This window comes from Ursus arctos, unplaced genomic scaffold (genome assembly GCF_023065955.2).
Source record: "Ursus arctos isolate Adak ecotype North America unplaced genomic scaffold, UrsArc2.0 scaffold_3, whole genome shotgun sequence".
Lineage (NCBI taxonomy): Eukaryota > Metazoa > Chordata > Mammalia > Carnivora > Ursidae > Ursus > Ursus arctos.
Genome location: NW_026622985.1, coordinates 97,355,306 through 97,378,248, shown reverse-complemented (window position 1 = coordinate 97,378,248; position 22,943 = coordinate 97,355,306). Strand labels below are relative to the sequence as shown.

Genomic DNA, 22,943 nt, shown 5'->3' with positions numbered 1-22,943 from the left:
AGAGTTAAGTGGGTAGCGTTTAAGGAGCAAAAGTAGAAAGTGCTTGTTGGGTCTAGATTGTATGTAAATGGCTGTGGAAATAGGCAGTGGCAGTTGACCTTTTCTTCTGCAGGTTACTTAGAGCCATCCAAGATCTCACACCAGTGAAATGACCTGATGGGTTACACCTTTTGGCAAGGTAGTTCTGCTATCAGTGTTGGAAATGAATTTGAGACAAGAAGGGTTGTACTAATGAGTTTATTGTGGTTGGGACTAAGTGAAAATTTGGGTTCCATGCATGTAAATGTATCTGCAGTGCTAAGTGAAAGAAGCAGTGGTTATGAGAGATAGTGATGTTAGAATACGTAGGACTCTGGTACTGAATGGCTGTGAGGTACAAGGAAGAGTGGGATACAAAGTGAATTAGACTGTATGTGAGCCAGGCTTGCCTACAGGTATCAGGCTGTAAACTAGAAACACGGACTAGAGAGGACTCTGTGTGTGTGTGTGTGTGTGTGTGTGTGTGTGTGTGTGTGTGTTAGAGGGCAGTGGAGGTATAACATTTAGTCTTGGACCATTGTTAGTTTGTTAAAAATGGGACATATACATGTCATGACTTACAGGCAGACGGACTTGCAGTTGTTCAAGGCTTTGTAAAGGTGAAAATTTAGGAATTGTGTGTGGGTGGTACTAATGGGAGTTGTGGGAAGGGTGAGATTTCTTTAGAGAGCACGCTGCCGTAGAGTACAGAATCTTGAAGAACTCTTTAATTAAATTATGAGTTATATGCTTAACTCACCTGATTTATATTAGATGTGCAATTATATGTTCCTTTTTCCTTTTTAAGGGTTAGGTGAAAGTGAAAAGAGCAGTGATGGAGATAGCGTGAGAGGCACAGGATCTTAGAGATGAGGATTGTTAGAGATAGGTTATAAAGTCAGGTAGGATGAGTGCTTGAAAGATGTTTCATTGGACAGTAAAATTGTTGGTAATGTTCAGTAGGGTAACTTCAGTATGAGTGGTTAAGGAAGGGGGCCAGAATGTAATGTTAATACAGTAATACAGAAGGTCAGAAAGTGGAGAAGAGAAATTTCAAGAAGATTGAGATAGAGTAACTTGAAATCCCTTTAGGTGAAGGTTAAGTGAAGTAACTTTTCTATCATTTCTATGACTCATGCCTTGAAAATTCAAGCTGGTATCATCAGGTTGAGTTGGTATGGTAGACGAGAGAGAGAGAGAGACACCACTTCTTAATTAGAATAGTAATAGGGGAAAAATGGTTTGCATTTACTTCTGTGTCTTTGTACAAGTTATTTAACCTCTGAGTCTTTGCTTCAAAGGAGCTACATGTAATAACCCATTTCCTAGGTGGTTGTGAGGATCAGAGAGTTAATACATGTAAAAATTTCAGAACAGTGCTTGGCATATAGTGAAGTGCTTAATAAGCTACTATTATGAAAGGTTTTGATACGGTCATGTTGTGGTTAAGATAGATAGTGCTGACGTGGATCACACTGTCATTACCAATGAAGAAACTTTTAATTACATGAAAGACATTTGACATTTTTCAGTCAAATCTCATATTCCTTAATGGAACCTACTTTTCATTGAAATTGAAAATAGAGGTAACAATCTACTTGGGATAAAAGCAGAAATGTTGCTCCCTAATCTCATCCTTGAAGTGAACATAGATGTCCTGAAACACTTGTCACTGTAGTGTTCTGATCCGGTGGGCCCAGCTCTGCCAATTAGTACAATAGGCTATAATTTGGAAGTCAGATAGCTCTCAGGAAGTCCTTGAGACAAAAATCCTGAAAACCTCCTGGTAATCAGTCCCAGTGTCTTCATACAGGAACTGGAGCTCTCTATACTCAGAGTTGTTCCAGGTAGAGGATCTGGTTTAGGTAATAGGACATCATACAGTACAAACCATGTGGGTGAGATGCTGCTCTTGATTATTCTTTTTTCTAATGGCATGGCAAAGTCATTGTTAGGAGTTCTCTGTCGTTACACCAACTGGGCCAAATATTGGCCAACTCTATAACTGTATATCCGTTTGTATAATTGATCGGTGATGTGGATGATCTCCTTGTGTTGTTCTGGGTGTTGCAACAGAGGCCGTGCATTTATTACTTCAGAGTAGGTCTCTAAATTGGGAGGAGGTTTTTGAAGGTCAGAAAACTGTGCAGATAAGGACAATTGGCTATTCCCCAATAGTTCAGACCAGTGGAAGTTCATAATAATCAAGGTTGGAGCTACATGCTTGAGGAGAGTTAGGGGAAGCACAAGATGGTCTTATGGTTTGCCTAATGGCTGTTTAGAAAGAAGATGCTCAGGGATTTGAAGCTTGAGAGTTGAAATGTATATAGAGGGTGGTGGCTGAAACTGCAAGGACAGTAATGAAAATTAGGCTCAAAACAGAGTGTATGTATTTTTAACAATAATCATCTATTTGATAATGGTACATGAAATATTGCTTGTTCCAAAGAATTTTAGATCACGTACAAATTGAAGAATCATGGATGGTTTTTTTGTATTAACAGCAACAAGAGTAAAACGTAAAGAGCCATCTATTTGTGAATTTGAATGAAGAAGAGAAAGAAATTTGATAAAATGTACTAGCATTTGCTTTGAGAGTCATTCTTTTTGTGGAGCTTATATGTACTAAGTAGCTCACTGCATGCCAGGCACTGTGCTGAGAACTCCACATACCTTGTGTCAGTAACATTACAGAGTATGTTCATGTTATAGAAATAGTAATTGACTACTCTCTTTTAATAGGTAGCAAAAATTAAGCTTCAAACCCAGGGCTGTCAGACTCCAAAACACATGTTACCTGCAGTATACCGTGATGAAGTAGAGAGAAGTACAGAGACCATATTGCAAAATATTATAACCAGAAGTTATGCAATATATTAGTTTAATATTGAAATACAAATCCTACTTTTAAAGAGTGCTAGAAATTTTTATTTAGAAATATTACTTATAAACTGCTTTTAAAAAGATTATTTATGAATAATATGCAAACTGAATTGTTTTCTTCTTTAAAGATGTTTTTTCCCGGATGCCACTCATGAATGGCCTTATTGGACCGAGTCCTCATCTCCCTCACAATTCTTTGCCTCCAGGAACTGGACTGGGAACTTTCTCTGCTATAGCACAATCTCCTTACGCTGATGCCAGGTATTACAGGCTTCGTTTTCCATGGAAACTTAAATTACACTAATTTTTGTTATACAGATGTTAATTGGCCTGTTTTAAGTTGCTGTGCACAATGTGTTTGTTACATATTTTGGGATCTTTGCTAAAAATTATGTAACATTTTAGCTATTTTGTAATAAGAAGAGGTCTTAATGAAATTGTACTTGACCATAGTATTTAGAAAGTAATTTTGTGTTTATGAAGTCAAGTTATTTATTATTTCCCAGGGATAAAAATCCAGCATTTAATCCAATGGCAAGTGATCCTAACAGCTCTTGGACGTCGTCCGCTCCCACGGGGGAAGGAGAAAGCGATACGATGTCAAACGCCCAGAGAAGTACACTGAAGTGGGAGAAAGAGGAGGCTCTGGGTGAAATGGCAACAGTAGCTCCAGTTCTCTACACAAACATTAATTTCCCCAACCTGAAGGAAGAATTCCCTGGTAATTCACGGCTATAGTATTGCTGTCTGTGTTACCAGCTTTTCTGCATGTGTAATGCCTGTTTGTTGGTTGTTTTTGTTACTATAGTAGAAAAGTCCGTGTATCAACACTAAATTTCCTCCGGTATGGCTGTGTACAATGTGAAATTCCATAGATGTCTGGAAATACCTTACATTTTCTCAGCCCTAGACCCTGTATCCATTTGCATATTTGCTAAAAGTTAATTCCAGTTTAATGAAATAATGTATTTTCCAGCTTTTAGCCGTCTTCCTAAATGTGGAACTCAGTATCGTGTTACATGTGTAACTCTACCAAAAAAAAAAAAAAATCCTAGAACAGAAACTTAACATTTAGTCAAAAGTATTATTAGGCTAAATCAGACTCCATTCTAGGAATCTTTTCCCAACCAAGTTAACTCAGTAGTATTTCCCCTTCTCTCCAACTGTCCAGCCTGTTTGAAAGAGTCAGATGGTATAAAGGTACCATTTTTTTAAATTCTGATTAACCAGAGGATGAACTATTTGGATTAATGGAATGTCATTGGTAGAATATTTGTAAGCAAACATTGGTTAATTATGGTAAGTTCATGTTGCCAGACAGACCAGGATGGAAAAGGTCGTTAGCACGGTGTCTCACAGTAGCTTCCCTTCTATCAGCACACAGCTCTTGTAAATTACCAGGGGGTTACCGAGAACTGGATTTTCCTACAGATGACACCTGTCTTTTAGGTGCCTCTTTGTGATACTTTATTCGTTATGTATAGAAGTAAGTGCTACCTTATCCAACAATAAAAATCAGTGATTTTGTACAGGGTTGTCTGTTAAAGGAGTATACATACTCTTCAAATACTGTTTTATCCCACTTTTATTTGCTGTTTACAGATGAGCATAGCTGGCTCTGTTAAGTCACTTTGTATCAATGTAAATTTTCCTTAGAGTAGAGTTATGATTTTTTTTAAGTAATTTTCTTTAATAATTTTACTGTGTGATTCTAGAACCTCCTGAGGTACGTTAAGGCTGTTGGTATGTCACGATTTTCATTTCCATTTTCATAAGCTTTCTTGAAGTTTTTTTTTTTTAATAATGGGCTAAATCATTTCTACATTTATCACTGTTGATTTCACCCATATTTCATTTTGTTTACTGTCCTGACACTGTGAATTTCATAGAAATGGCTTGAAATTGTTAGTTTTCCATTATCTTTGTTGGGCACAAATGCTGGTGAGATGCTTATTTATAATTATGAATTATGATTACTACTTTTGGTCAGATTGATAGACTTCTCTTGAGTACAGATAATTTTACAAAATGCTTAGCTTTGGTCCTGGCAGCATCTTACATGGTTGAGGGAACTTGTTACGTTTGGCTGAACTTTATCTTGGCTGCTTAGCCCCTTCGATTTAAAAGCTTCCCTGCTCTACAAGTAAGATGGTGAATAAGGCAACACTTCGTTCGGCAAATATTTGTTTGGCCTACTGTGTGTCTGGAACTTTATGCTACACAAAGAACTGAACTTAAGGCTACTTATTTAATGAGGACACAACCAGACTAAGTTGAGCTGTCAGCACCACATGGCGGTGCATCCTGACCTCAGTTCCGTAAATGTGTGCACCATACTTTTCTGTTGCAGACTGGACGACTAGAGTGAAGCAGATTGCCAAGCTGTGGAGAAAAGCGAGCTCACAGGAAAGAGCACCTTACGTGGTATTTACCAAAACTCCATGAATCATATTCTTAAACACAATACCTGGACCTTACTTTTATTGCCTTAGGTTAATAAAAAGATTGACCATTGCACAAAACACATATTAATATTTGCACAACTAATAAACAGCTTTGTTTTTGTAGTGATTTCCTAATTATGTCTTAAGGTAGAATGTGGCGTTTTCATAAGGTAGTTAATAGAACCAGGATATTGGGGCACCTGCATGGCTCAGTTGTTAAGCGTCTGCCTTCGGCTCGGGGCGTGATCCCAGAGTCCTGGGGTCGAGCCCCGCATTGGGCTCCCTGCTCTGCTGGGAGCCTGCTTCTTCCTCTCCCACTCCCCCTGCTTGTGTTCCCTCTCTCGCTGGCTCTCTCTCTCTGTCAAATAAATAAATAAAATCTTTAAAAAAAAAAAAAAAAAAAAGAACCAGGACATTGAAGATTGAAATAATTTATTTCAGGAGTATGTTTAATTCATTTCACTTAAAAAAAAAAAAAAGATTTTATTTATTTATTTATTTGAGATATAGAAAGAGTGCACACATGGAGGGAGAAGCAGACTCCCCATTGAGCAGAGAACCCTATGTGGGACTGGATCCCAGGACTCCAGGATCATGACCTGAGCCGAAGGCAGATGCTTAACTGACTGAGCCACCCAGGCCCCCTCATTTCACTTTTAAAATTCTTTTATCTCTTTGAAAGAGTACTAATTTTTGAGGCTGCATTAGTGTGCCTCAGTTTCTTCCACAGTAAGCTCTTTTTGTGTTTGGTTTAGTAAAGAATCTTTTTTATCTTGAAAGAGACATACCTAGACACATTTAAGGAGCTTTTGAAACATGAACTTGGTGAGGAGTAGTCAGGATATTTTATAATAAGAGTCACAGTTCAGATGGTGAATTATTTTCTCCCAAAGAGCCAAATTAAGACTGTCAGCTGAATCTAAATCCTTGCTTCCATTTTAAAGCATATTAAATGGACATTATTGTTTTGAAAAATATACGCATTTTCCAACTTGGCCTTCAGTGTATATATTGTCAGAGATAATGATTGCTTGGGTAAAGCAAAATAATGTTTTTGATACGTTGGTAATGCCTTGTTTTGTTTCAGCTTGATTGTAGTAAGGTAATGGGATATTTTTAGTGTTTCTCAGTTGTTTTCTTTAAGGCTAAGCTTAAAATTCCGGATTTTAGATTTAGAGGATTGATTTGATATTTTCCTTTTCTCTCAATTAGGAGAGAGGTTACTTTTTCCATTTTTGAAGGGTCTGTGAAGATTAGGATTGAAAATAATAGATTACTGGGTTCTCTAGCTGGTTCAGAGAGATGGAAACCCATCCTCCACTGAGGTGACATGCATTAAAAAATGGGAGAAGGTGGGGTAGTGTCCAGATGCTTTCACACGAGAGTCTGGAAGCTCTTTTCAACTATTTAACCCAACTTTTTTTGTATGAAGTTTATCATAGTTTTACTTTATTTTCCTTTTGTTTCTTGAAACTTGTTTAATCTGCTGGAAGATAACTTTCTTCTCCTTTTTTCCAAAGCAAAAAGCCAGAGATAACAGAGCTGCTTTACGCATTAATAAAGTACAGATGTCAAATGATCCCTTGAAGAGGCAGCAACAGCAAGACAGCATCGATCCCGGTTCTCGAATTGATTCGGACCTTTTTAAAGATCCATTAAAGCAGAGAGAATCAGAACATGAACAGGAATGGAAATTTAGACAGGTATGTGTTTACTTTTTATTTTAATAATTTGCTTATAAATTGCGTTTTTACTTTTTGAGAGGAGGGCAGTTTGTGTCATTATTTCAGAAGATAGCTCTTACTAGAATATAAAAATGAGATTAAAAATAGACTTCCCTTTCTCAATAAACTATATTTAAGTTGATTTGGGACGTTCATTGAAATATTATAAACAGTATATTGCCGTCGGCATAAGTGAGGTGCACAGTGATGGATGAGCGTGTCTCCTCTTCAGGAATTTGTAATCTAATACGGGCACAATCTGGTAACTGAATACATCAAACAAATTAATTTTCTGTTGCTTTTTTCCTCCCTTGACCATTACATTCTTTTTCTCAGCCATGTGATTGCCTTTTCTTTCCTATTTCACAGCAAATGCGTCAGAAAAGTAAGCAGCAGGCTAAAATTGAAGCCACGCAGAAACTCGAGCAGGTCAAGAATGAGCAGCAGCAGCAGCAGCAGCAGCAGTTTGGGGCCCAGCCCCTCCTGGCCCAGTCCGGCTCAGACACACCCAGTAGTGGGATGCAGAGCCCCTTGACCCCCCAGCCTGGCAATGGAAATGTGTCTCCTGCACAGTCATTCCATAAAGACTTTACGAAGCAGCTGCCCAGCACCCCCACCTCGGCATCCTCAGATGATGTGTTTGTAAAACCACAGGCTCCTCCCCCTGCGGCAACCCCGTCCCGCGTGCCCGTCCAGGAGGGCCTGCCGCAATCTCAGGCTTGTCAGCCAGCCTCCCCGCAGGTGTTCTCACCGGGATCTTCTCACTCCCGACCGCCATCGCCAATGGATCCTTACGCAAAAATGGTTGGTACCCCAAGACCACCTCCTGGGGGCCATAGCTTTCCCAGAAGAAATTCTGCTACACTGGCGGACAACTGTGCCCCTCTCCCTTCAGTAGCTAGGCCTGCTCAGATGAGTGAAACAACAGCAAACAGGCCATCCCCAGTCAGAGATTTATGTTCTTCCTCCACAGCAAATAGTGACCCCTATGCAAAGCCTCCAGACACACCTAGACCTATCATGACAGAGCAGTTTCCCAAACCCTTGGGCCTCCCCCGGTCTCCTGTAGTTTCTGAACAAACTGCAAAAGGTCCCCTAGCAGCTGGAACCAATGATCACTTTGCTAAACCGTCTCCTAGGACAGATGTGTTTCAAAGACAACGGATACCTGACCCATACGCACAACCCTTGTTGACACCTGCCCCTCTTGATGGTGGTCCTGGACCTTTCAAGACTCCAATGCAGCCCCCTCCATCTTCCCAGAACCCCTACGGATCAGTGTCACAGCCACCAAGGCGATTGTCTCTTGACCCTTATGAAAGGCCTGCTTTGACACCAAGACCTGTAGATAACTTCTCTCATAACCAGTCAAGTGACCCATATAGCCAGCCTCCCCTAACCCCACATCCAGCAGTGAGTGAATCTTTTGCCCATCCTTCAAGGGCTTTTTCCCAGCCTGGAACCATATCAAGGCCAACATCTCAGGACCCATATTCCCAACCCCCAGGAACTCCACGACCTGTTGTAGATTCTTATTCCCAACCCTCAGGAACGTCTCGCTCCAATCCAGATCCTTACTCTCAACCTCCTGGAACTCCCCGGCCCCCCACAATTGATCCTTACAGTCAGCAGCCACCAACCCCAAGGCCGTCTACACAGGCAGACTTGTTTGTTACATCTGCCACTAATCAGAGGCATTCGGATCCATATGCCCATCCCCCTGGAACACCAAGACCTGGGATTTCTGTTCCTTACTCTCAACCACCAGCAACACCAAGGCCAAGGATTTCAGAGGGTTTTACTAGGTCCTCAATGACAAGACCAGTCCTCATGCCAAATCAGGATCCTTTCCTGCAAGCAGCACAAAATCGAGGAGCAGCTTTATCTGGCCCATTGATAAGGCCACCTGATGCATGTTCCCAAACGCCTAGGCCACCTGGACCTGGTATTTCAGACACGTTTAGCCGAGTCTCCCCATCTGCTACTCGTGATCCTTATGATCAGCCTCCAATGACTCCAAGATCTCAGTCTGACTCTTTTGGAACAAGTCAAGTTGCTCATGATATTGTTGATCAGTCAAGGCCTGGATCAGAGGGGAGCTTCAGTGCACCTTCAAACTCTCCAATGAGTTCTCAAAGCCAGCAGTTTTCCAGTGTCTCCCATCTTCCTGGACCTGTACCAACTTCAGGAGTCACTGATACACAGAATACCGTAAATATGTCACAAGCAGATACAGAGAAATTGAGACAGGTAAAAACATACCGTATCTTCACAGATGTTTTAAATGTATTATTTGAGAAAGCTATTCATTTCATCAAACCGAGTAATTTCTACATAGATGTTAAAGTTTATCTTATTCTGTAGAATTTTTTTTTTTTTTTTTTTTTTAAAGATTTATTTATTTCTTTATTAGACAGAGACAGCCAGCGAGAGAGGGAACACAAGCAGGGGGAGTGGGAGAGGAAGAAGCAGGCTCCCAGTGGAGGAGCCCGATGTGGGGCTCGATCCCAGAACGCCGGGATCACGCCCTGAGCCAAAGGCAGACGCTTAACGACTGCGCTACCCAGGCGCCCCTCTGTAGAATTTCTTATTCGGGGATTTCTGATAATGAACTAATGGCTTTTTAAGTCCTAATATTTCCAATATGTGATTATGGTAATGCTTAAAATATCCCAATGAATACAAGTTTGATAAAACACCAGTTATACTTAACTATTCAACAGGTTATAAGAACAAAGTAATAATTTGGATCCTTTTCCTTGCCACACAATCATAAAATTGAAAGTTTGCATATTTAAGAATTCCCCGTGATTTTCATTTCACTCCATCCAGCGGCAGAAGTTACGTGAAATCATTCTCCAGCAACAGCAGCAGAAGAAGATGGCAGGTCGACAGGAGAAGGGGTCACAGGATCCAGCAGCAGTGCCTCATGGGGCGCCCCTGCAGCACTGGCAGCCCGAGAGCATCGGCCAGGCTTTTAGCAGGCCTCCACCCCCCTATCCCGGGAACATCAGATCACCTGTTGTCCCTCCTCTAGGACCAAGATATGCCGTTTTCCCAAAAGATCCACGTGGACCCTATCCTCCTGATGTTACTGGTATGGGGATGAGACCTCATGGATTTAGGTAATGCTTTTAATTTCACGCCAGATTTAAACTGGTAGAAGGAAGTAGAAAAATGACGTTACTCTTAAGACACTGTTAGTGCTTTTTACTTTTTGATTCCTTTGAGAGGTAATCAGTGTTATTTTCCACTAATGAGAGGGCATGGATTTTTCTTTTTTTAACCTCTGAGAACTCCACAGACTGTTAAAACCTTCTCTCTGTTATTAAGTACTGACTGTATTAGGTTTACATTGTGGCCACAGGGAAGTAGTTTATCAACCAGTCAGGTCTCTAGCGTATAATTGCCACATTCTGTGAAAGCTTTCTGTGATGCCAGGGGGGTGAATATTGTCCTCTCCCCAAATTTTCCATTTTAATTTACATTGTAAATAACTGGAGATTTCCAAATTGATAGGGTGTTTTCCCCTAGGAGCTTTTCTTGATGAGAGAAGGTTGTAAAGTTAGTGGTATTGTTAATTTGTTTGTGTGAAATGGCTGGTACATGGGTCAAAGCCAAACACGTTGTAATAGAGAATTCTTTAGGATATGCTTTGGTTTTGTCATGTATGTGTTTTTTTAAGTCTAATGTCTACCTCCATGTTATAGTCTTAACTTGATTTTCCTTTTTTCTTCCTCAGTTATAATTTATGCCTGTTGTTCTGTTTCATATTTATTTATAAATTGCCTTTAATTCTTTCTAGAATGAGGTATAGTATAAATAATAAAAGTAGTCCTATAATTTATTCATCTGCTAACTTTTTCCAGGTGATGCCTAGCATTCTTTATTTCTTACTGCCTCCTGTCCTCATCCCTTTTAAGCAAATATATTTGTCTATCCAGCCATCATACCTGTGCCTTTGTCTTCTCAAGGACAGAGGCCTGTGTCTCTGGTATAATTCATTAGACCACCAGCCTTTTTCAAGCATCCCTCCCCATATCAGCCTTCCCTTACAGCCTCCCTAAATAAAGAAAAAAGGGACTCTTAACTCAACTCTAGCAGTATTATGCTTACTTCTAAACATTTGATTCCATCTGCTTATTGGCAGTTAGTTTGTCTTTGTTTATGTTGTCTTAGGTTATATGCCTTTAGAGCTTACATATGGTGAGCATTATAGGGTACTTAGCAAAAATTGCTTACATGTAGATACTTTATAAGTGCTTTCTAATGGTGATGATAATTTTGTTTGCTAAGTCATTGTATTTGGCAACATTATTTTGTTTATGAGTTTAATCTAAAGCTCTCCCTTTTTCAACCTAACTCTAAATTCAATATGATTCGTAATATTAACAATTTACCTTCTTTTTTTTTTTTAGATTTGGATTTCCGGGAGGTAGTCATGGTACCCTTTCAAGTCAGGAACGCTTCCTTGTACCTCCTCAACAAATACAAGGATCGGGGGTTCCTCCGCAGCTGAGAAGATCGATATCTGTAGATATGCCGAGGCCTTTAAATAACTCACAAATGAATAATCCAGTTGGGCTTCCTCAGCATTTTCCACCACAGAGTCTGCCAGTCCAGCAGCATAACATACTGGGCCAAGCATTTATTGAATTGAGGCATAGGGCCCCTGATGGAAGGCCACGGTTGCCCTTCACTGCTTCTCCTGGCAGTGTTCTAGAGGCACCTTCTCATCCAAGACATGGAAACTTCATTCACCGGCCCGACTTTCCAGGCCCTAGACACACAGAGCCCTTGAGACGACCTTCTCAAGGTCTACAGACTCAGCTACCTTTGCATCCAAATATGGAGCAAGTGCCACCATCTCAACAAGACCAAGGTCATCCTGCGCATTCGTCTTCTATGGTCATGAGGTCTCTAAGTCATCCCTTAGGTGGTGAATTTTCAGAGGCCTCTTTGTCAACATCTACACCAGCTGAAACAACGTCTGATAATTTACAGATAACCACCCAGTCTTCTGATGGTCTTGAAGAAAAACTTGATTCTGATGACCCATCTGTAAAGGAACTAGATGTTAAAGATCTTGAGGGGGTTGAAGTCAAAGACTTGGATGATGAAGATCTTGAAAATTTAAATCTAGATACAGAGGATGGCAAGGGAGATGAATTGGATACTTTAGGTAATTTGGAAACTAATGATCCCAACCTGGATGACCTCCTAAAGTCGGGAGAATTTGATCTCATTGCGTATACAGATCCAGAACTTGACCTAGGAGATAAGAAAAGCATGTTTAATGAGGAACTAGACCTTAATGTTCCAATTGATGATAAGATAGATAATCAATGTGTATCTATTGAACCAAAAAAAAAGGAACAGGAGGACAAAACTGTGGTTCCTCCTGATAAACATTCTTCATGGAAAAAATCCACAGGTACCAGTGAGATAAAAACAGAAGTACTGTCTCCAAATTCTAAAGGGGAAGCCAAATGTGAAAGTGAGAAAAGTGATGAGAGTAAGGATAATGTTGACACTCCCTGCTCACAGGCTTCTGCTCACACAGACGTAAATGATGGAGAGAAGGCCTCCTTGCAGTCCTGTGATACAGACCCACTTGAGAAGAGAGCTCATCGAGAAACTGCTGGCTCCAGCACAAGTGCTACTCGCGGCTCCGCTCAGCTGCCTGCTGAGGACGTAATAAACTCTTGCAGCATAACTGGGTCAACTCCAGTTCTCTCAAGTTTACTTGCTAATGAAAAATCCGATAATGCAGACATTAGGCCGTTGGGGTCTCCACCACCCACTTTGCCAGCCTCACCATCCAGTCATGTGTCAAGTTTGCCGCCTCCTTTGATGACGCCACCTGGTCACGTTTTGGATAACACCATGAATTCTAATGTGGCAGTAGTCTCTAGGGTAAACCATACTTTTCCTCAGGGTGTGCAGGTAAATCCAGGATTCATTCAGGGGCAGTCTGCAGTTAATCACGGTTTTGGGACAGGAAAACCCACAAATCAAACTGTGCCTCTAACAAACCAGTCTGGTACCAGTGGCATGTCTGGACCCCAGCAGCTAATGATCCCGCAAACATTAGCCCAGCAGAACAGAGAGAGGCCCCTCCTTCTAGAGGAACAGCCTCTACTTCTGCAGGATCTTCTGGATCAAGAGAGACAAGAACAGCAACAGCAGAGACAGATGCAAGCCATGATTCGTCAGCGGTCAGAGCCATTCTTCCCTAATATCGGTAAGAATTCCCTTGGATTTCAGTAATTGCTGTGGGCATTAGGGTGGCGTGCAGTAAGCTTCCAGGATTTTGGTATTAAAATTATGTGCAGACCAGAGCAATGAGGGTCATAGTTTTGTTCCTCATTCAGCTTTAAAATGAAGGCAGTTAAGAGTTTTAGATTCCTCCCAGGGATCAAGAGATTTCAAAGCTCTGAGTTTCAGACCTTCTCGCTTCTATTACTTATGGTATTGTTTAACAGAAATCAGACTCATTCCCTTCAGTTCCCTCTAACCATTATTACCATGTATTTTCAGAGTCTTTGAAAGATGAATTTAAAGAAAGTATGTTAGAAATAAACTTCTTGCCATCTTTGGTGTATGATAAATGCTTTGCAGAATTTTTCATGTAAAGCTCTTTATTTCCAATACCTTATTAATTTTGGGGAAAAAACCCCATAAAATAGCAATGCAATTAAAATACCTGAGTGCCTCCAATAGAATTTGCAATAAAAGCGCAAATGTCAAAGGAAGGCTTTCTTCTAAACAGTGAAACTGACCTTCTGTCCTGTAGGCATTACCACCAATTTTATCATATTGGGGGGGGGGGCATTTCTTTTTCATCTATATGCAAAGAAGTCTTTTTTCCAGTGGCCTATCCTTATTGCAAAGGTGCATACCCTCAGGAAATAGATACATTTTTCTTTTAAAAAGCGGTAACTAGACTTAGTGGAATTCCTTAGTGTTGGAAAGAACTGCAGTTTCTTGTTCGTGATGTTCTCTTACTAAAGAAGCCATTCTGATCAGCATTGCAAAATGTTGGATGGAAAGGAGTTGCATTGCTTTAGATCATTGCTACGCGGTCTCCCTTAAATGTGGCACGCTTCTTGTGCTGATTTTTGCACGACTGAGGTATGCAAACATTATGCAAGTATAGATTACTGAGATGAGGTTAGATTCAGGATGAGGTTTTTACTATCTCCTAATTCCTTACCCAGTACAGAAACCTTTAACAGTGATTATTATAATAAGGAATAAGGGTCTATAAATTACATGATGTTTGTGATAGTTAAATTACCTCTTAGTGTTACTTGAACCAACTACTATGAAATAAGTAACTTTAAAATATTTCTTCTTTAGATTTTGATGCAATTACAGATCCTATAATGAAAGCCAAAATGGTGGCCCTTAAAGGCATAAATAAAGTAATGGCACAAAACAATATGGGCATGCCACCAATGGTTATGAACAGGTAGGTGAAGATGTTTCTCATTTTTACTGTGCATCAAGAAGTACATGAATTATTACTAGTTCCTAGAAAAAGCATATAGTAACTCAAAAACCTGTATTCTAGGAATGAACAATAAATACTTAAATTGGTTGTGATGTTAGCTGGATGTGATCAAATGTAAAATGTTTTACAAATGTAAGGATTTAATTTCTGTTAGTTTCAAGTTAAACATAAGAAAACATTAGGGGAAGGTTGGAAGGTTGACTTGATTAATCAGGAAATCAGGGTATTTACGTGTGTTCTCTTAAGTGCTTTTAGAATAGTTTTAATCTAACTAAAGGCTGCTTGGGACAGAGATCTTTCATCCAAAATAGAGGAAGATGAGAAGGTGAAATAGGAAAACAGAAATTTAAGTGTTGTATTGAGAAAAGATAGCTTATTTAGGCCTGTGAATATTTTTTATTCCATCAGAGGAATAATGAAGAGAAAAAAGTGGGACATTTCAGTAAAGATCCTCATTGGTTAAGGCAACTGTGAATTCATCTCTAAAATAAAATATCCCCAAACTGAATTTGAATCAGGAAAGAAAAAGTCAAGAGGATGGTTGAAAGTTAGCAGTTGGAGAATTTGTCTTTTCGCTGTTAGCAGAAAAGTGGAAATTATGCATTAAACAGGACTGTAAGAGTTGTTAGACTCTGGATTTCTGAAATTAGAGTATATTATACCCCTGAAGGTATATTAGTTAACCGCTGGGCAGTCTTTCTTAAGTTTTGATTATGGGCCGCCATCAGAATTATGTGGTAGTTTTTTAAAAGTTGCAGTGCGTTGATCACAGATCTCCTGAATCAGAGTATCTGGAAATGGTGCTAGTGCATTTGTATTTTTGATGAGCGCCAGGAATTATTCTCACGGATGTTGCAGTCGAGAATCTCTGTCAAAGAGTGGGCATGGAGCCTCAGTTTGGCCAAATTATCTTGTTGCAGAACTTTTTTTTACAAAAGGGAATATGGATAATTATGGAATTGAAAGAAAATCTACATGAATTTAAGATAGACATGTTATTTCAGGTGAATTGGGAATCCTTAAAGGTATAGTTCTTTTCAGCTGTTGAGATACTTTGGAAATGGTCAAGAAGCATTGTTGAGATCAAAGTAGAGGTACTGGTTTCTAATGATTTTCATTATTACACAGCATGTATTACCACAGTTTCTCTGTCACAGGGGTTTTTAACTTTTTTTGTCATGAACATTGCTGACATTCCAGTGAAGCCTTTAAATTCTCAGCATTTTATATGCAAAACCAAAAAATGTAGTATTACAAGGAAATCAATTATATTTGAAATACAGTTATTTAAATTTTAAAATTATGGTGTATGTGCTTCTTAATGCATTAACAAATTTAGCAATAGGTCTAATACCTACCATTTTTTCGTAGTATGTGATGATGAACCTAAGTGACCAAATTAGGTATGTGCAGCAACTTTTGTTAAGAAAGTAATGTGAATTCTACTGGTGATAAAGTCATGGTACTGCTAGTAATAGTGTAGTTATTGCTGTAGTCAAAATAGAAGGAAAAGCTAATTTCATTCAGCACTTAGTTTAAAGTAGGGACCTCAAGTTAAGAAAAAAAAAAAAAGGAGCCTCAGAATCAGACCTCTGATCTTTCAGCATTGGTACCGCTACCAGTGAGAGACGCACTGATACATTGGTATGTTTTAGGATGTTGTTTGCTCTTCTGCCGAGTGCTTTGAAGAAGTGGTGATAGTCCCTCCTTCAAGTGCTGTGCTGTGTTGATTGAGGATGATAGACAGTGAGTGGTAGTTGGATCCAGAGATCATTCCAGATTAGTGCTGTATGGGGACAGGAGGTTAATATATAAATTTTAAAAACCTGAGTAAAAAATTAAAAAGCATATGTTCTAAATTGTAATAGTACCTAAATACTGATGTGTAATACTTGATATATAATTTGGAAATTATGCTTGTTATATTAAAGCATTTGGTACTCTGGAGGAAGTGTTTTCATTAAAGCAGTAATGTTTCTATGAAGTTTTTATAGTTCTAATTAAAATAAGTCACATTTTGCCAAATTAATTAAGAGGGCATGTGCTCATGGGGGGGGGGGCAGGGGAGAGGAGAGAGAGCATCGTAAGCAGGCTCCAAGCCCAATGCCAGGCTCCATCTCACGACCCTGAGATTATGACCTGAGCCAAAATCAAAAGTCAGACACTTAACCAACTGCCAAACATTTTTAACAATATAGGGTTGTTCTTCGTCAGTGACAGATTTTTGATTTGCTTTAACATTAGATATAGAAATGTGCAAAAATGTACGAAACTTTTAAATTGAGATACATCTTTTGTTTTGGAATACAAAATAAGCTACTAATTAGATTTTTTTTATTGAAGAATAATTGACTTACGGTATTATATTAGTTTTAGGTGTACAACATAGTGATTTGATATTTACGTTATGAAATGGTCGCCACGATAAGTCTAGTTACCATCTGTTACCAAAGTTGTTAAAGTGTGATTGACTATATTCCTTCTGCTTTACATCCTTACCTCCCTGTTCCTCCCTTATTTTTATTTTATAACTGGAAGATTGTACCTCTTAATCAGCTTCACCTATTTTGTCCATTCCCCCACTCCCCACCAATAATAATTGGAACAAGAAATAATTTTCTAAGAATGTATGTAGTAAATGAAGACTTGAATTAATTTTACTTTAAGGCATAGTGAGTCCTGTAAGAGTGAAACCCCAGGAGCAGCCTAGCCTAGCTTCTTATCTCAGCCACTTGGTCCTTGTGGTAGAAGTTAAGTAATCTTTGAATCGTCCTCTCATCATAAATGAAACAGGAGTAGAAAGAGTCCACACTTCAGAGCCGCAGGGTGAGGGTTAAACGTGGTCATACATCACAAAATGGGGCTTTCATACATGGTTTTGATGCCATTGCTCTTTCTCCCCTGGAAGAGGAAATTGTTAAGCACTTAATTTTCATTCTAAATGCCTATCATTTTGATACATAGTACTTCCTTCTCACAGGTTCCCCTTTGTGGGCCAGTCCGTGACTGGAGTGCAGACTGGTGAAGGGCAGAGTCTCCTCCCACAGGCGATTGCTCAGGTACTGCTGCTTGTCACTAGTCACCCGAGACGGGCACGCTTTCCTGTGCTTCTCACCAAACCCTACTCTTAGAGAGGCCACTTTCAGAAAGCAGTAGAAACCTTAAAACACTGCCAGAGTACATTCTCGGCTCAGCAGAAATAAAGACATTTTATTACTTGTTAAAGGAAAGCCAAACTGAGGTTAAAAAATTGACAGTTTCTGAAGAGGACCTCTATATTTACGAGTTAGAAGGTCACTTGGAGGGAAACCAAGTGCTTAGGGTTTGGGGCTTTGCTTTTATTTACTTTCAACTCCACAAGAACATTTTCATGTCCTACATTTTGGAATTAATCCATGACGTGTAGAAACTGCTATAAACTGCAAAATAATTATTATAATCATTCTACTTTGCTGTCAATAGTCATGTCCTGCTATTTATTCCTTGGAATAATTTAGTTTTTAAAGATATTTTCCATTCACAATAATCAGCTTTCAGGGTAATATTTAAATGTTTAGTGTCAAGCAATGTCCAGGAAAGTAGAACTGTTCATTTCGTAAGGTGTTTTTTTTTTTTTTCAAGTTACCTGCCTAGAAAGAAAAAAAAGAGAAAGCTACTTACTATACGTCTTTTGAAATTTTCTTTTTTGCCATGACAGTTGTGCCTTAGATTTACTGTGCTGATAATTATATTCTTTTCATTATTAAAAGAAGAGAGAGGCACTATCTGATAGAGTGGAAAAAGCATAGACTTCATAGCAGAGTTAAAAAGAAAAAATCTCAGTTCCACTATGAATTTACTGTGCAACATTGGGCAAGTTCTTTAACCCCTGTTTTCTGATCTGTCAGATGTTAACACCACCTGCTTTGCAGTATTATAAGGATTACCTGAAGTGTTCTGGCTGCTAGTAACATTGATAACTGTTACCTTGTGTGCAGCTCATGTCTAACAGAACTTGTAACAACTGAGTAAATGTTTTTTCAAAGTTAATTTTATTTATCAGAGTGTTGCCAGGGAATTCTTAGGTTGATAACTATTTATTCAGTCTACCTGGAAGAAACAAGATATTTGATTAGGAAATAAGACTAATATGCTTAATAAGTGTATATTTATTTTATTATTTGTGCATGTTAGAGACAGTGGTTCTTATTTGTAAATAACTTTGTGTCATACAGTGGGTTTAAGTAAATCTGGAACCCATATTTATGTCTTAATTGCAGAAAAAGCCAGGTAGATTTCATCAAAAAGTGGGAGTTTATGTGGATCTCTACCTAAGTACTAATGATATTTGACTTGCCCTAATATTATATTTCTGATGAGTAATCCCTTACCTCAAACATAATTGTTTTTCAACTAAAATCTAGAAAATAAAACAGTTCAGAGATAGTTTTAAATTTTCAGAAATTAGTTTGTCACCACAAAATTCGTCCTACTTTTTGTAAAAAAATCAAAGCTTTAAAGATGTCTTAGGAAATTAAGGGGGTTTTTCCTTCCATTTCTTTTTCTTTCTTTTTTTTTTTATATCTTTAAAAAATTTTTTAATTTCTCCCCCTTTAACTGAAATGTGGAATAAACCTATTTGTAAATTTTACTTATTTTAGGATGGCAGTATAACACATCAGATTTCTAGGCCTAATCCTCCAAATTTTGGTCCAGGCTTTGTCAGTAAGTATAAATCTAATAAGTTATGTGTTCTCTGGGGATTGCTTGTTTGCGCTATATTTGTGTTCTTCTAAAAAAAAATTGGAGTTAGTGTAGATGTGTTACTTTAAGTCGAAGTGCCCTCATCTTTTATGGAGCATCACTGCCCTATTAGACATCTGTTCCTGAAGGCATGTATTTTCATTGCTCTTTTTCTCTGTGCATGAAGAATTCTAGTTAGAGGTCAATATTTTAATACAGAAAAACCATCTTCCCCATTCTCTTCAATATTGTTCTTGCTGTTTTTATGTATAGATTGGGCACTTTACAATCTGTAGAATTAAACCACTTCTTGTTCTAATGACTGTCTGCCTAAGTGACAAGGAAACTAAATGGGAACAACAAAGGGAATATGCTTAGAAATAAGTTGGGTTAGCAGCATGGTGTGAAGGTCAAGGATGGAGGATGCCATGGAATCCTGTCTAGTTATCTTCAGGGGTCCCAAGGTGGTTCAGGATAGTATTTAAAGTTCTCCCCAAACTGAACCTTTCTGAAATCTTCAGACTGTTTAGCTAACTTTTTTTTCACCATTATTTTTCATTTTGCTCACCTCTGCTCTCCTGGTTCCAGAAACCAGAAAGGCTTTCCTTGCGGTAGGTCTCATTCTACCAGAAGCAGAACTTCTGAAATCTTGTGAAAAAGCCTGTTCTTGAAAAATGCCCTTCAAATTTAGTAGACTAGATTTCAAGTTCATACATGTACTGGAACTTCTGGGTTTAGGAACAAACCCAAAGTCTGACCTTTTGGAATTAACCCCTGCATTTAATCATAATTATAATTTGAGTACATATTTGCATTAAAAACAAGTATACTATATAACCAACTGGCTTTTTCTGGCTTTATTGTGCCCATTGGCTTTGGTTGGATTCTTATTGTATGACAATATTCTGTTATCATTGATGTAATTTTTCAGCTAATGTCCTTCTTGGAATTGTATTTATTCATTTCTTTGTCTTAATAGTGAGTCAAAAAGGTATATTTTGAATTTTACTACCATAAGATGATTTTTTTTGTTTTTTGTTTTTTGTTTTTGGGATTTGGCATCAGTGACGTAAAGTGCCCTTAAAGAATAAAGAAGGAATATTGGTACAAAATGAAGAGATATAACTATTTGGGGAGATACTTATGACAGTCATAAAAGTAGAAAAGATTTTACATGGTTAATAATTTTTCCATATCTTTGCTTATTTATAGAAATATAAACTACAAAATTCATAAAAGTTACTGATGTTTTTAACTTACGGATTTCCTTTATAAAACGTAGACTGCATTTTGGTCCGTTCTAAAAGAGTTTAGGTTCCCTTCCTCAAAGTTAAGGATATTTTTTCACTATTAAAAAATAGGAAAAATCTTACCAACTTAGGAAAATCAGCATGGGAAATGATACCTGATCCATGCTCTGGTACCTTAGTAGTATACCTACCTTTGTTTCTTCAAAACAAAACATTTCCAAAAATGTCTTTTAAAAAACCCAAAATATTTACATTCTGTAAAGTTGAATTAATACAATACACATATAACCTAATAGATGCCTTGGAATGTGGGTTAGAGAATTTCATAATTCAGTAGTGAAAAGCATTCCATTAGATAAAAGTCTTCTGTTTTTCAAAGATTGGATTTGTAGTATTTCTAAGTATGAAGTTAACGTGTGTACTAAGAACCTGCATTTTTTTGGTTTCCTCAAATAAATATTTTTCTAAAGTCTCCTATTTGATAGTTACATTGTGGTCTAATATTTAGTATTATGTTTTCATGACACCTATTACAAGGTCATGGTGAAACTGCATTTCCTAACAAAATGGATTTGTATAACTTTTACATTATTGGATCCTTTAGAAAATTAACACAGATGAATTTTTCATTTTTTCCTTAGATGATTCACAGCGTAAACAGTATGAAGAATGGCTTCAGGAGACCCAACAGCTTCTTCAGATGCAGCAGAAATATCTTGAAGAACAAATTGGTGCACACAGAAAATCTAAGAAGGCCCTTTCAGCAAAACAACGTACTGCCAAGAAAGCTGGGCGTGAATTTCCAGAAGAGGATGCAGAACAACTCAAGCATGTTACTGAACAGCAAAGCATGGTTCAGAAACAGCTAGAACAGGTAATTTGAAGCAATCTGGTTATCCTTTTTCATGTGGGATGTTTTTATTATTATTTCTTCTCAATATTTTGGTTTTAAAATACATTGGGATATCTTATTTAAAAGATGCATTCCTGAAAAATGAAATCATTTTTTTAAGATTTTATTTATTTATTAGAGAGAGAGAGTGCATGAACACAAATGGGGTGGGAGGGAATGGTAGAGGAAGAGGGAGAAGCAAACTCCCCACTGATCAGGGAGCTCAGCAGTGGGCTTGATTGCAGGACCCCGAGATCACGACCTGAGCCGAAGGCAGCAGACACTTAACCCTCTGAACCACCCAGTCACCCCACATGAAACCATTTTGCTATTAACCTTCCATTATAAGCCAGAAGTTTTTCAAAATGCTCATACTGAAATAACAATTATACTTAAGTAAAATTTAAATTTTTGTTTAAAGTAAAACATTAGTAGTGTTCAAAATGGGTTAAGAGTCTACTCCTAGTTATTATCGAAGTGAATTAAAAACTTAGGTTCGCATAAAAACTTGTGTACAGATATTTGTAGCAGCTCTACTCATACAGTCACCAAAAACTGGGAACACGAAGGTAGCCTTCAGTGATGAATAGTTGGACAAATTGTGGTATGTCCATACACTGAAATAGTAATAAACAAGCACAAGCTGCTGATACAGAGAACAGCCTGGATGGATCTCAGGAGCCTTTTTCTGAGTGAAAGAAGCTAATCCCTTACATAACATTCTTGAAATGACAAAATTACAAGAATGGACAATGGTTAGTGGTTGCCAGGGCTTAGGGATGGGGGAAGGAGGTTTTGACTATAAAGGGGTGGCATGAGGACATTTTTTGGGGTGATAGAACTCTTACGAATCTTAACTGTGGTGCTGACTACGCTAATCTCTATGTGCGGTGAAGCTCACAGAATTGTACACCCAAAAACGTCAGTTTTACTTTTAACAATTTTAGTTTTTTAAAGAAAATTGAAAAGTAATCCAGATGGTAATAGTAGGAAAGGAGGGGTCCAGAGTAGATTGACTTAATAAAACTTGGAGTCTGGCAAACACGTTCACATATGTCGTCTTACTTAACCTTCTCTACAACTTTCTGAAGGAGCTAGTATTGCCACCATTTACACAACAAGACTCTCTTGAGTCATCACAGAGGTAGGTGACATGTTGGCTCCTAGCTGATTATCGGGGTAGGGATTTTTTGGTTCAGGTGTCTCATATCCAAGCTGTAGCTACCACAGTAAGGTGCCAACAGTAAGGTGGTTGTAATGTAATCCCTATTGTTTAAGACTAGGACAGTTCTGAAATGAGAGAGTTCTTCTCTCTAAATTTACTCTGTGGGTCCATGTTTGTTGCAAGTAAAATTCTTTTAATGATAGGTATTTCTTATAAATTAATTTTAGCACTTTTATTGCCTTCTGGTGTCTTTCTATAAATTCCTTATGATGAGGGCCTGGCTTTTGCATATCCATGAATCAAATCCTATGTAGAAGCTAATACTGTAC

General features: G+C 38.3%; 1 protein-coding gene across 33 annotated transcripts in view; it reads left to right on the top strand.

Moving 5' to 3' along the window:
- The window catches only part of KMT2C (lysine methyltransferase 2C), a 272,539-nt gene that overhangs the window by 220,024 nt on the left and 29,572 nt on the right, over positions 1–22,943 (top strand). For all 33 annotated transcript variants that reach the window (XM_048212977.2, XM_048212974.2, XM_048212973.2 and 30 more), the window contains 11 exons: positions 3,030–3,162; positions 3,408–3,622; positions 5,252–5,325; positions 6,866–7,048; positions 7,439–9,319; positions 9,902–10,194; positions 11,488–13,313; positions 14,432–14,543; positions 17,566–17,644; positions 19,226–19,289; positions 21,199–21,431. In XM_048212977.2, coding sequence (XP_048068934.2) covers positions 3,030–3,162; positions 3,408–3,622; positions 5,252–5,325; positions 6,866–7,048; positions 7,439–9,319; positions 9,902–10,194; positions 11,488–13,313; positions 14,432–14,543; positions 17,566–17,644; positions 19,226–19,289; positions 21,199–21,431 — 5,093 coding nt within the window. The remainder of the gene's footprint in view (positions 1–3,029; positions 3,163–3,407; positions 3,623–5,251; positions 5,326–6,865; positions 7,049–7,438; positions 9,320–9,901; positions 10,195–11,487; positions 13,314–14,431; positions 14,544–17,565; positions 17,645–19,225; positions 19,290–21,198; positions 21,432–22,943) is intronic.